The 12822-nt window shown below is 38.0% G+C and overlaps 1 protein-coding gene across 1 annotated transcript in view; it reads left to right on the plus strand.

Moving 5' to 3' along the window:
* Positions 1–10182: 10182 nt before the first annotated feature.
* The window catches only part of LOC103613554 (rap guanine nucleotide exchange factor 5-like), a 37284-nt gene continuing 34644 nt past the window's right edge, over positions 10183–12822 (plus strand). Inside the window, exons 1-2 of the mRNA XM_017731193.1 lie at positions 10183–10358; positions 11461–11605. Of these exons, the coding sequence (XP_017586682.1) occupies positions 10198–10358; positions 11461–11605 (306 nt within the window). The 5' untranslated portion in view covers positions 10183–10197. The remainder of the gene's footprint in view (positions 10359–11460; positions 11606–12822) is intronic.

The raw sequence follows: 12822 nt of genomic DNA on the forward strand, positions 1-12822 counted from the left end.
AACACTTTTAAAAATACACAAGTGTGGATCTGTACATTTCTGTTCCCCTAAGGGACCTGTCCCTCTGGTTGTAAGGAAAGCAGTTAGCAGCAGGTGATGGGATAACGCTGCACACTGAAGTCTAGGCATTGTGCCTGGCCTGCAGAGCTTTAGGTGGGGCCCTACCATGTGTAGTTTGACCTGTCCTTTATCCATGTCATGTACCAGCATGGAATGTATTCTGGTCACTATACTGTAGTTGTCATAATCTGCTGGACTAGATGTTGTCCAAATACAGTGGATTTTGAAGTAAAGCCTTCTGGGGCTAATAGTCTCAACTTGAAAATAATGCCAATTAAGAGTTTTTAAATATATATACCCAAATATATATGTTATTTTTGGGTTGTCAACAGAAAATGTGGGCTCATGTTCTCAGAAATGTCACTGAGAAGCAGACTGTTTTAAAGCATCTCGATGATCTAGCGATTAGGAGCTCACAATCATTTTTTGAAGATGTGATGATTTTTATGCTTATATACGATATTAGATTTGAAGATTACTGTTTCCTAGGAGTAGATTTTCCAATTCAGCAATGACAAAGACGTGCTGAACATGAAACTTGGTTGTTCTTTAATGCCATGTAAGTGTTGGACAGCAAAGATTAAAAGAATGATGATTAAGTGCATCTTCCTTTGTGTTAACTTTCTGAAAGCTGAATGTCCTATTTTCAGTTTCCCTTTATACTGGAATATGTACTGGACTGGTGGACCAGGCAAAAGTCTCGAGCAGCCTAAAGGCACCTTAGAGCACCCATTTGGTAGGACCAGGCTTCCAGTGGCAGAGGGGAGAGAGGATACAGCCCCTTTTTGTGTACTGGTGTCAGTTCCTGGAGGATGGCTGCGTGCTGTGCTGCCACCAGACAACCAAAAGTCCTGTCCTGCTGGCACCGCTGAGGCAGTGACAGCTGTTGGTGGTACCTGGAACTTGTGTCATTGAGGGGTCTGAGCTGGAGACATTGCATCTCCTTGGTTGCCTGGGGAGGAGGGTGATGGCACTGATGCAAAGAAGTTCCTGTGCAAGACAGAAGCAGAAAAGTAGAACCTTGCCTTGTACTTGCTCGTACAACTTTCGCTGAGCCACACCAGTGCCTGGGGTGGCAGGCAATGTGCAAGCTGGAGGTGCAAACCCAGGAGGGCACATCACAGCAGGCTGTGCTCAGGCAGCTGGTCTGCAGGCAGAAGGATGAAAGGGAACCATTAAATCTTTTATCCTCTGTCCTGCTGCTCCAGGCAATCCGGGCCTGGCTGGCTTATTTTATTCAATCGATGGAAAGAGAGGATGGGTTTTTCTCCTCAAGTACTTTGGGAAATGCCTGATGTGAACAAGGAGTGTCTGCCTTCTGCTTGCGTGAGGATTTCACATTTCACATGTGCATTAAAATACCTCCGTATACCGTCAAGTTTCACTGCGTGGAAAACTTCAGTGTTTTAGATGCAGCAGTCAAAGGCACTTTTTAAACAAAAAGTATCAACATCTTAGGGTGACTGCTGTAGGCAACATTTCTAATGCTTCAAAATGTATTAGGTGTAGTGGATTTGTCCAATAATTTCAAGTAGCCCTGGCCATTACAGCTGCACATGAATCACCAGGGCTCCCTCCTACCTGGGGGAAAATAAGAGAGCTTCAGATTTCTATGTGGGAAAATTAGTGTCTCATTAAAGCTGGACAAGTTTGACATTTGCTCTCTGCCTGTGGTTTCAGGGCTTTTTGTCCCTCCAACAAAATAAGAAACTGCTCCAATACATGTGATAGCAGCAACTGGAATGCAACTTTAGGAGGATCTTTGACCTTACCAGACAGAATGTGTTTGATTCATTCTGCAGATGTTAAAATACTGCCAGAAGTTTCTGGGAGATGACCTTAGAAATGATTCCTAGTTCTGACTTTTGTGCTCCAATAAAAAATGTGGTTGTACAAGTTAAATATCTTGCCCTTCTGTATTTTAGTTTTCCAACCTAATGCCAGAAATAAATGTCTTGCTCTTTATTCCTTTGTGCATTGATTTCTCGGTGCCTCAGTGGTTAGGTGACATAACTACTATAATTGTTTTAATACATTAGCAGCAAATTATATATCAATGTTCTTTTTTTTCATTGACCTTTCTTTCTCAACATCATTTTCATTTTTTTGCTTCGTGCTGTGTCCATGGTGGCATAGCACTATTAGAGGATTCGATTTTGAATTAAGGGCTAATCCTTCAAGGTCCTGAGCACCGTTGCCATCGCCTGAATGCAAGGGAGATCTGGGACCTCTCAGCAGCCTTTCAGACATGAGCAATATCTTCCTAGATCAGATAGCAATTTGCATTTACTGTTTGTACTCAGAAACATCCTGACATTTTTACTAAATTGCTGTGGAATTACAGATTACTGAGAAACTTCTGTCTTTGAAAGAGTTGGCTGCCATCAAATCGTTTTTCCGTTTCTGCAGAACAAGCAATTTTCTGATTACAACTCAATTCTCAGGACCTGTGCTTGCATTGCTGAAAGGTTTCAGTGCATTGCATAGTATTATGTGAACTAAACCACACAAAAAACCTACATGTAGCATTGTCTGCCTTGAGGTGTGTTACAATTTTCTCATTTTGCAGAAGGGAGGAAGAAGTGTGACAAGAATTTATCAAGGCTACAAGCTTTCAGCACCAAGAGGCTGAAAAAACTTGAAAATGCTTTGCTGTAGCCCTCATTTTGTTTAATTTGAACTAAGTGACTGAATATTTAAAATAGAAAAAAGTATTTATTCCCTATGGAATAGTAAGTAATCAGCATCCATTTTACTCAGGCACAGGGCTCATCTGTCTGTTTGCCCAGCTGTAACCCCATCTCACAGGGCTGCTTTTCTTGATGATTTTGAGAGATGCAAGTCTTAACTATTTCTCATCAGTATGTTGTTGCTAACCCCATCAGTGAATATTTTCTTTTAAAAAAATTATTTCCAACATGTGCTATGAGGTCAGAAGGTGCATTAGTGTTATTGATCCCAGGTTTTCAGTCACAGACAGGAGGATAAAAATTCCAAAGGATTTAGCTGGTCTAGCTGTTGACTTTTTTTCCCCAAATACACTCTGGGGGATGAGCCTCATAAAGCATTAGAGAAAAGTGTCTGGTCCTGCAAGGTAGGGATGCTGCACTGAATGTACATGAGAGCAGAGTTGATGATGATTATTAAATTTGTAATTCTGGCTAATACTGGTAAGTGTATTAACATAAGGGGATGTCAGGAGCTGACCATATGGTCATCTTACCATCTTTGCCATAGTCACAATTGGGAGATGGCATAGCTAAATGGTTTTAGAATTCATTCTATGTTGTCTAAAATACATTTATTTTTCTCTTCATCTTTGTCTTTCTTGAAAATATCCCCCCTCTTCAAGCACCAAAGAGATTTCATTATCACACAAAAAAACCCTCAGTTTGCATTGATGTTTGAAAAATGCGTGTGAAGCCCCCACTTGTATTTTGTGCTGCTGGAGTTCCTACATGCTGACGACCAATGCATTATACTAAAGTTCTAACATGCTGAGGTTGAAGAAGATATTATGACCTCTTTTTATTTGTTACATTTCTGAAAGCTAAGTTGAGCAGGAAGGACACTTAGTGATTTCCTCTGCTTGGAAAGCAGAGAGTTTGGAGTGTTATATTTTTGGTTTGGTGCATGAGTTTTCATTCTCTCAGTTTAATTCTCTCATACACACGTAGTGACAACCACAAATGCTCTGTAGCATGACTAAGGCTTTCCACTACAATGGCAAGAGTAGGTTTAACCTATGAGTTACTGAATTCCAGTGGCTTGTTCATTCAGGCAATTTTTTTTCCTCTTTTTTGTTGTTTGGTTTTTCCTTCAGTCTCCATACAGGTTTAGCCTCCACCAGCAAATCCTTGGACAAAGCTGAATCACTACTTTGCATAAAGTGGAAAAAAACTTGCATTCCAGTGCTTTATCTATATTTTCTTATAATCCGATTTAGTGTGGAATACAAGCCTGAAAAACCCTTAAATCTTTCTGTAATTCTTGCACAGCCATTCACAATGGATTTGTACAGTGCAAAGTCGAAGAGATTTGGGTTTAGAATAGTGATAAGTTTAAAAAAAAAAACCCCAACCCCCCCAAAAAAGAAAAGGAGATTACTTGTTTTTCTTTGCAGTTTAACAGATTTCACTATCAGTACCCTCTTCCCAACTAACAGTACATGACATGTACATGGCATATACAATCTGCAGAGAAAGGAATATAGAGTTTATATGCTTATATTCCTCTGTATTGAGGAATTTACCTTTTGTAAGCCATGCAGTTATAAGAAGAAAGCTCCATGCATTGGATGTTTTAAATCCTGTTGTTGCCTTGTTTTGCATAGCTTTATTTTTTTCATAATATTTAAATAAGCATATAATGGAAAGGATAGAACATGGAAAAAGAAATGCTACAGAGTGGAAAAAAAAGAGTCTGAAAAGTTGCTCTGTAAAGTCTGATATGAAAAAGAGAATGGTTCTTGTCATTTCAGAAGTCAATTTGTCACCGAAAGTGGGAGGACTTGTTTGGCTTATTTTTCTGCTTCTGTTTATTTTTTCTTTTTTTTTTTTTTGTTGGTAGCCATTGAGAAGTAGCAAACCAAAATCTATTCAGGATGTACTAGTGTGATCCAAAAACCAGGACAAACTGGAATTTGTTATCAAGTTATCTCCTCTTGTGGATATAAAGGGATTAATGACTCAGGCATTAGGAATAATTATATCTGGCTTAGCTGGACAGTGTGTCTAATATTAGCAGTAGGGCAGTAGGTGTATTCTAAATGCAGCCTGAGCTATTGGACATGTTTGTAATGTACATGTATGTGCAGTATTGGTTTAGCTGTGGGGTCTAAAGATGCTGGTTGGTGCACGTGCATGTTGGTAAATAATGTGTGAACATATTGCTAGGCGAGTAGTTAGAGATGTGTAGCTGTCTGTGACACTTGAATGTTTCCCTTGCTTTTCCTTCTTTACTCATGCTATGAGATAGCTTTTTTAGTATTTGCATTTTAGAGCTGTCCTCAAATATAATGAATTTAACTATTACTCCCTTTGACAAAGGCATTTCCTTTAGATTAAGTCTCTTTTAATGTTTATGTTACAAGTTATTAGTGTGAGACTGCTCCACTGATGCCTTGTACCCCTGCAGTAGTTTAAGAAAATGCTCCAGTTTGAGAAGAGGGTACAGATGTTTGACATGGCAACACCATGAAGTGTACTGCCTGTCCTGATTTGTTAAATATCTGTCACAGATGATTTTTCTCTACAGATACGTAATAATTTCTGTCCTAAGCCTTAGTGATTGATACCCTGCCTAGAGAAGAGGGTGGAGAAAGGAGAAAAGAAACTACTGGAAAATCATATTTGGTGTGCAAACCCATGTAGGAAATCCATTATTTCCTCCTGGCATTTATAATTGTACCATCACCTTGGTATTTGTAGAGTTGTCTTCTCAGAGAGAAAGGGCATCTTCTGTTAGAGAGGTAAGTGGGCACGTGGAAAGCAGCAGGGAATCCTGTCTGGTTTTTAAGTAGGTGGGAATATATGATGTGTTGTTTATCTAGATATTTTATTTCTTTTATTTATTTAAATACCTAATATTTACTGTCTCTGGGACCCTAGGTTCCCCTTCCCACCAAATACACCATGGTTGCTATTGGCTGTCATCACCCTATACACGCAATACAGTTGTAACTTCTCGTGGAGATATACTGCCGGGTCCTTCAGTAACCAGCTGAAAGCAAATGTTTCACATGGGTGAGAGCGTCTATATACTGCTCTTTCTATCCCTCGGCCACCCTGAATGTGTCTTGCAGAAGGACTTGTCCATTGCAGAAAAATGGGACGAGCAGTACTAACTGTTCCTGCTAAAGCTGTGTCCATGGTTTATTTCACTTGGGAGAAGAAGAGGGCTCATAGCCTGGGAGAAACTGTCTCAGCAGAAGCTGGTGCAAATTGATTATTTAATAACAAACAAGCACTGTGCCTGCTTTTTTATTATTTTTATGCCTATGGAACTTGCACGCAATTGGTGTGGTGAGATTACTGCCTAAGGCTGCCCCCAAAGAGCTGCAAGAACAGGAGGCCATGGAACTCATGCTGGTTCTGTTGCATGTCTTAATGAAGCTTTAAAATGCTTGAAATTGTCTTTGAAATGAAATATTCCATAGCTGCAATTTAGCTGCAGACTTTGTAATAATTGCTTAGCCAAATAAAGGAAAATTGTGAGGAACAAAGAAAAGTTAGATGGATGGCTAGAAGAAAAAGATTAAATAAAAAATTCATGAAGAAGAGAAATAAAAATCATAGCATCACAGGCTTTTGCACCAAGACTTTTCTTCCAATATCTTTTCTTTTCCAACTATTACTGTGCATTTTATTCTCCCTGTTTGCTACAAATGCTAAAAACCCACTTTTTCTATAGTAATAATAGGGAAAATTGTCATGAATTTAAGCAGAAACTGGAACATGGAGTAAAATTTTAAAAGGGGTATGCATTTCACTGCCATTCTGAGTGGGGGTATGGTTAACTGTAAATTATTAGTGATTTGACTGGAATTGCTCTTTTTTAACTCTTAAATCAAATGTGACTAAACAGAAAAAAAACCAGAAAGACGTTTTTCATATTTTTTCAGCCCAACTTGTACACTTACAGCCCTTCCTCATTCAAGTTTACTGCTCTTAGTGGCCATTAGTAGCAGAATGAATAATATGCTGTGAATTAATCCTCCCATGGTTACCCTTTCTCTCCATTTATAGATTAAGACTAGCAAATCATTTTTTGTGGACACGTATTAATATCCAGAAGTGTCTGACAAGTGTGCAGTGGTTTGTTTTGAGCAAATTATTTTTGAAGTATCAGTACACCCTCAGGTTTTGTGTTCCTGCTATGACATGGAAAACCACTCTGGAATGAGTTTAAATTACAGGGCATTTAGGAAGAAAATACAGAAGATAGTTACAGTGAACAGTAGGACTTCAGGGAAATACCTACAAGCTAGTTGAGGCATTTTAAAATACGAATATTATTGTAAAGTCTTTAGGTGATGTATGGTAATAGATATTTAATCTTGCAAAAGCACTTTCATTGCTTACTTGTTACAGTAATTTAACGGATGAGTGATGCTATTAATGGACCACATGTATAATCCAGACTTTTTTTGTTCAAAACATTCCTCTAGGGTTTAAATTTCTAAACATGTTCAGAGGTAATTTGAAGAAATTTAGCCTATACACAAGCTGTGGGAAACACAATTTATTAAGGTTTTTTTAGCATTTCTTCTCCATTTAGGGGATAAAAGAAATCACTGTGTATACATATGTGCAACTTTAAGTGGGCTGAGTGATATACTTTATTTTGATGGGGTTGTTAGAAACCAGAGACTGTGAATGGAAGGACATGGAGACAGAGGGAGATGCACAGAGGGCTTAAAACTAATTGTAAGTTATCTGAACAAACATACAGACTTTCCATCACTGTTTGGTTTGTTGTGTTTTGTTTTGGTTTTTTTTTGAGAGAGAATTGCATTAATAGTAACATAGTTCTTGCAAGAAAATAAAAAAGCAAAAAACTGACATTATAGTAAAACCAGCCTTTCTTCCCATCCCAACACTTTGGGATGCTGGGAGAATTGAAGATAAACATCTGGAAAACAGATTATTATGATATAATAGAAATAAACCTGTAAGTTGTTTTTAAACACCAGTTATTGTGATAAATTCACACTATTTTGAACAATTAGAGAAGTTCATTGACAAGTATTGCAGTTTTTGCTTCAACTAGGACTTAATTTCTTTTCTGCACACATGGCTTTGTTTTGCTGAAGCTCAGATAGCCCCTACACAGAGCAGGAAATTAGGGAAATAATCTGTTGTAAATGTCTCTTTCACTTTGTGAGGAATCACTGCACAGTCACATAGTTCAATAAAGAACTAAAATGTGTTCGTTGACGCCAAGCTCAGCTGTTTCCAAATAAATGTTTGTGAAACCTCCAACGTTAATAGCCTCATGGTACCATCCAAAAGACGTGCAAGAGAATGAATAGATGACCTTTCAGATAGAGAACAAGCTGTTCGCCGTGCCTTTCCATTTACTGAGACAAAATACTCTTTTTATGCAGAGATAGTACTTTCCACCGTTTTTAACAATGTTGGGTAGAATAAAGAATTTAATTGTTTTGCTTCTGGGTGCAAGGGTTTTAACCTATGTGTCCTTAGACCAGGACTCTTTCTAGATCAGCAGTGTTAAATGCATTGAGCTAGATAGACTTACTTGAATTTTTTTGAAAGACACTGGAGGTATTTTGAATCTCATGCTCACGGAGTGGGATGTCATTAGCGATCCATCCATGTTTATCTGTGTGACATCTGTCTGTGGATGATGTATGGATGAATCCTCATTGCCATCATGCACCGCAGCTGTGGGATCAATAATTTACTGATAAGGTCCAAAGCAGCTGTAAGGGAAATTGGTCTAAATTATTGTGAAATTGCAGCCTTGCTGTGAAAAGCTGCTGGGATGCTCTCAGTTGCACACTCGTACACGAGCACTAGCTTGGACTGGAACAGATCACAAACAAATAGTGAGAAAATCGGGTACAGAAATCAGGGCTCAGCCTTGTCTTTCTCATGTGAGGTATGGTTTGGCCCTTAGTCTTTGCAGTTGTAAATCCACCACTTAAATCACAACTTAGTATAATTGGGGCTAACTATTGCCAGCTAGTTATACTGGTAAAATACTTTTGCTCTACCGTATAACTGGAATAATTTCTGTTATTGTTCAGCCTCTGTCCATGTTTCTGTTCTTATCTGAAAAAAACAGAGTTGTTTTCTTGTTAAAGGGAACACAGAGTATTTGCTGAAATTAAAAGAAATATAGTCCACAGGAATCCCTCAAAACTTGAGGAAATCTTACCATTTGGGGAAAACAAAACAAAACCAGAAAAACAAACAGAAACATTTTTATTTTGAGGTTAAAAAGACTGATAAAATTGTCCGTTTGCATAAAAGAAAAGATTTTGTTGTGTGAACCAAATACAGGTTCACTCCTAGATTATGCATCATGTATGAGTAGTTTACTAAAATTGTAATCAAATTTGTTTAAGAGTTTTATAATGATTTCATTTGGAAGGGAGCTGTGAAACCATCAGGTCCAACCCATGCTGGAAGCAGGTTCAGTAAGACCAGGATGCTCAGAGCTTTGCACAGGAAAGCCCTGAATATAGTGATGTTGGAGATTCTGCAGGTAACCTGTCACAATGGTTGGGTGTCCTCACAGGAGGAAAAAATAAGTACCTTGATCTCGACAGATTTTCTTTGGTTGCCATCTCTGATGGTTGCCCCGTATCATTTAGTAGCACACCTCCAGGAAAAGTCTGGCTTGCTCTTATCTCCATTCTGCCACTGGGTTTTTGAAGACCACCATGAGATTACCTTGAGCCCTGTCATCCAAGAGCAAACCCAGAGCTTTCAGCCCAGTGATTTGTGTAGTAAAGGTTTGGAAAAATCCTAAAAATAGTGTGACATGGGAATGAGGAACAAAAGTTACACTGAGATCCAAAGTGGTCTTCATCCTGACAACCTGAGGTGCTACAACTGCAGTGTGTAGGGATGGTCTGTTAGCAAGTACCTTCAGCCTGGTTTTGTAAGATAGAAACCAGGTGGAGAAAAAAGCCTTCATTGATACAATTGAACAAACCTTAGAGAAAACATCTCAACACTTACAGTGATGCCCACAAGACTAGCCAACCAGCTAAAGATTTGAATATATTTATGTCATAGTTCTCAACTACTGTGCCTAGATGTTAATCACAGTTCATGGCAATCCTAGTTTTCTGTCCTATTACTAAAATGTGAATCTCCTGAATTTCCAGAACAAGCTAACATGTGGAAAGGCTGCTTTGTGTGCAGCTGAGCTAACCAGGATGGCAGTGTTTGTTACAAAGACTCTTTCTTACTGATTCCTGAACTATTATGAATTATTTTGTGCATGCTTGTGCCTGTTGGTGCTTTGGGAGCTGAGGATGTGCTCGTTAAATAAAGGGGCTGATCTCTGCAGTGGCAACACATTGTTAACTTTTTGAAACTTAAAGGTTTATGTATTCTGTATTCTTTGAACCTTTTTTTTAAGGGTGGGGGTCCTGTTCCTGCCATGCCCAGTAACAGGAGTAGATACTCTCTTCCTGCTCTTACTAATTTATTGTACCTTGGGCTCTTTTTGTCTTCCTCTGCAGAAACTCTCCTGGATGACTTCCTTCTCACATACACAGTTTTCATGACGACCGATGACTTGTGCCAGGCACTTCTGAGGCAATATCCTTTTATTGAATGTTTTATTCACGGGGGTCACACACTTACTTGTAGTTTATCTATTGTTGAGCCTTATATCAAAGTTACATGCCTGGATTTGAAACAGATGCCTAACTTATAGCAACAATGCAATTTTGTATCAGTTTTTGTTTAAAGATAAATAAACCTTTATAACTGTGACAAGGTAGAATTTAAAGTGGGGTTAAAACCTTCCCAGGTTACGTTAATTCATCAAATACCTACATGTGCATAACACATTTCAGAATACACAAGGAGAAAAGGTAAAGAATTTTACAGTCTCTGCTCCTTTTATCATGTGATACAGGATGTATGTCTTAAGTCATTATTAGATAAAAGAATTATTTTCATGTATTTCCAATGACTTCCATAAGCTATGGATCAATATTTGAATAAACTTGTGGCTATAAAATGAACTTCCTTTTTAAATTTTTTTTAAAAATCTTTTTCCAGTCTTTAACTTCTGTGGTGAAAACATCTTTTTTTTTCCTTATAAAAGAAAGAACCGTGAAGGGACAGGAATAATGTACAAAGTGGGTATCATGTGACATTTGGTCTTTCTACCTTATGAACAGAGAACAATAGTAGAAATAGTATTTCAGGGTTTTTTAGATTTTATTTTAATAATGTTACTTCTGCAGGTAATGTAATTTGTGCAGGCAAAAAGAAACTGACTTCCTTTGCCTGTTTTTTGTGTTATTGTTAATGATGCTTTGCCCTCCTTCCCACAGACATTCACATTGGCATCCGTGTGCAGGACAAAGCTTCATTCTCAGTTCTGCAGAAAAGATATGACTGAACATTGTATAATTCCTTTTGAACTGATTTTACTTTTATAGACTCACCTCTCTGATCTGTGAGGGAAAAAACTCCTGTTGGCACAGAGGATGAATTACTATTCCTATTACTGACAATTTCATTCCCGAAAGTTATGAAACTCCTAAAGCTCCAGACAGGATAAAACATTTAAAACTGAGCAGTGCAGTGAAAAAAATCTTTCATTAGCAAATGAGATTATTGCAAAGTTTTTGTCAGTAATTTTAAAGTTTCTGCGAGATCTTATTGTATGTTCCTTAACCTACTGCACCTATTGTGCTAAGAACCACCAAGGGAAAGAAGACGACTCTGATGTGTCCTGCAGGAAAAGAAAAGTCTTGCATTTGGTGTCTCAGTGGACTTCTCTGTACAAAGACTGGTTACATGAGGATGAGCATTTAAAACAATTTTTAAAGGTATTGAAACAGTTTCTGTGATGCATTTCAGCACTGTTTAATTACATACTGTGTCTAAAAAGCCCCAACAGCAAAATCTATAAAATGTATTTTTTCATACTTACTTTCTTCTCTATGAAATCTATAATATAAAATGATTTACATGTGTCTTCTTTAAATGCCTTAGATATAGTCAGTTTAAACAGAAATCCTGTGTTCTCAATATAGTCAACATTAAAAGCTTTCCTTTAACACATGAGACTTACGGAACTCCTGTGGTTTCTAGAAAATGGGAAAAGTTGGGAAGGTAAGAAATAAAACTACAAAGATGTGGAGGTTCCTTGGACACACTGATCATATCTGTCAGAATAGGGTCTGCAGTCAGTATCCAGAGGTTTATAGACATAGTGAGTTTTGAGATGTCTGTGAGAGATGCTACTTTGACTGAGGAGTGAAATCCTATTCCACAGTGTTTGCTGGGTGCACATGGAGAACAACATAGCTTTATGTATTTTAATAAATAAAATTTTGTTCCTTACTTGTTAGCAAAGTTCTTCTGATATTTCTGTAGGAGTTCCAAAAGCTCTTAAAATTCTCTTGTAAATTTGCAAATAGTGCTGTTGTTGCTAACCTAAAATCTATCTGGTTACTGATTTTTTTTCAATATATTTCTTTTCCCTGCTGGTTGAAAAATGAGAGTATTTTAGGAGACTTTGCAGTATCTTCCACTTTTCCTGATGAGACTCTTTGCGACTGGAGATCTTCTTAAGGGTCTTTTATCTCTTCAGTCACTCACTCAAGACAAAGGCATGAAACATTGAATGAAATGTGGAAAAAGTCTTGAGATTGCTTTTTTTTTTTTTATGGTTTTGTTTTGGTTTTAAGTAGGACACGTTGCATATGGAAGCAGAGACCCCAGGATTTTTGCTGTTTGGTACTAGATGTGTGTTGATGTTCTGGAAGGGGGATTTCATTTCAGGCATCGGTTATATCACACTGAGTTGCACCTGTCTGGATGCAGGGCTTTCTGGCCATGGTGGTGTGTGACTGTGCACTGTCTCACAATTCCTCTTCTGGAAGCTTGTATGCAATATTAAACAGCAATAATATTAATGATGGTTGTAGTTATATGTGAAAAACCAACATACAGGGTTGTAGGCTAAAATCATTCATGCAGAAGTCTGTGTATGTGGGGCGAAAGCAAATCTGGTGACTCAGCTCAGCCACATGATCCTCGT

The sequence above is a fragment of the Corvus brachyrhynchos genome, unplaced genomic scaffold (assembly GCF_000691975.1).
Source record: "Corvus brachyrhynchos isolate BGI_N302 unplaced genomic scaffold, ASM69197v1 scaffold84, whole genome shotgun sequence".
In the NCBI taxonomy this organism is placed as follows: domain Eukaryota; kingdom Metazoa; phylum Chordata; class Aves; order Passeriformes; family Corvidae; genus Corvus; species Corvus brachyrhynchos.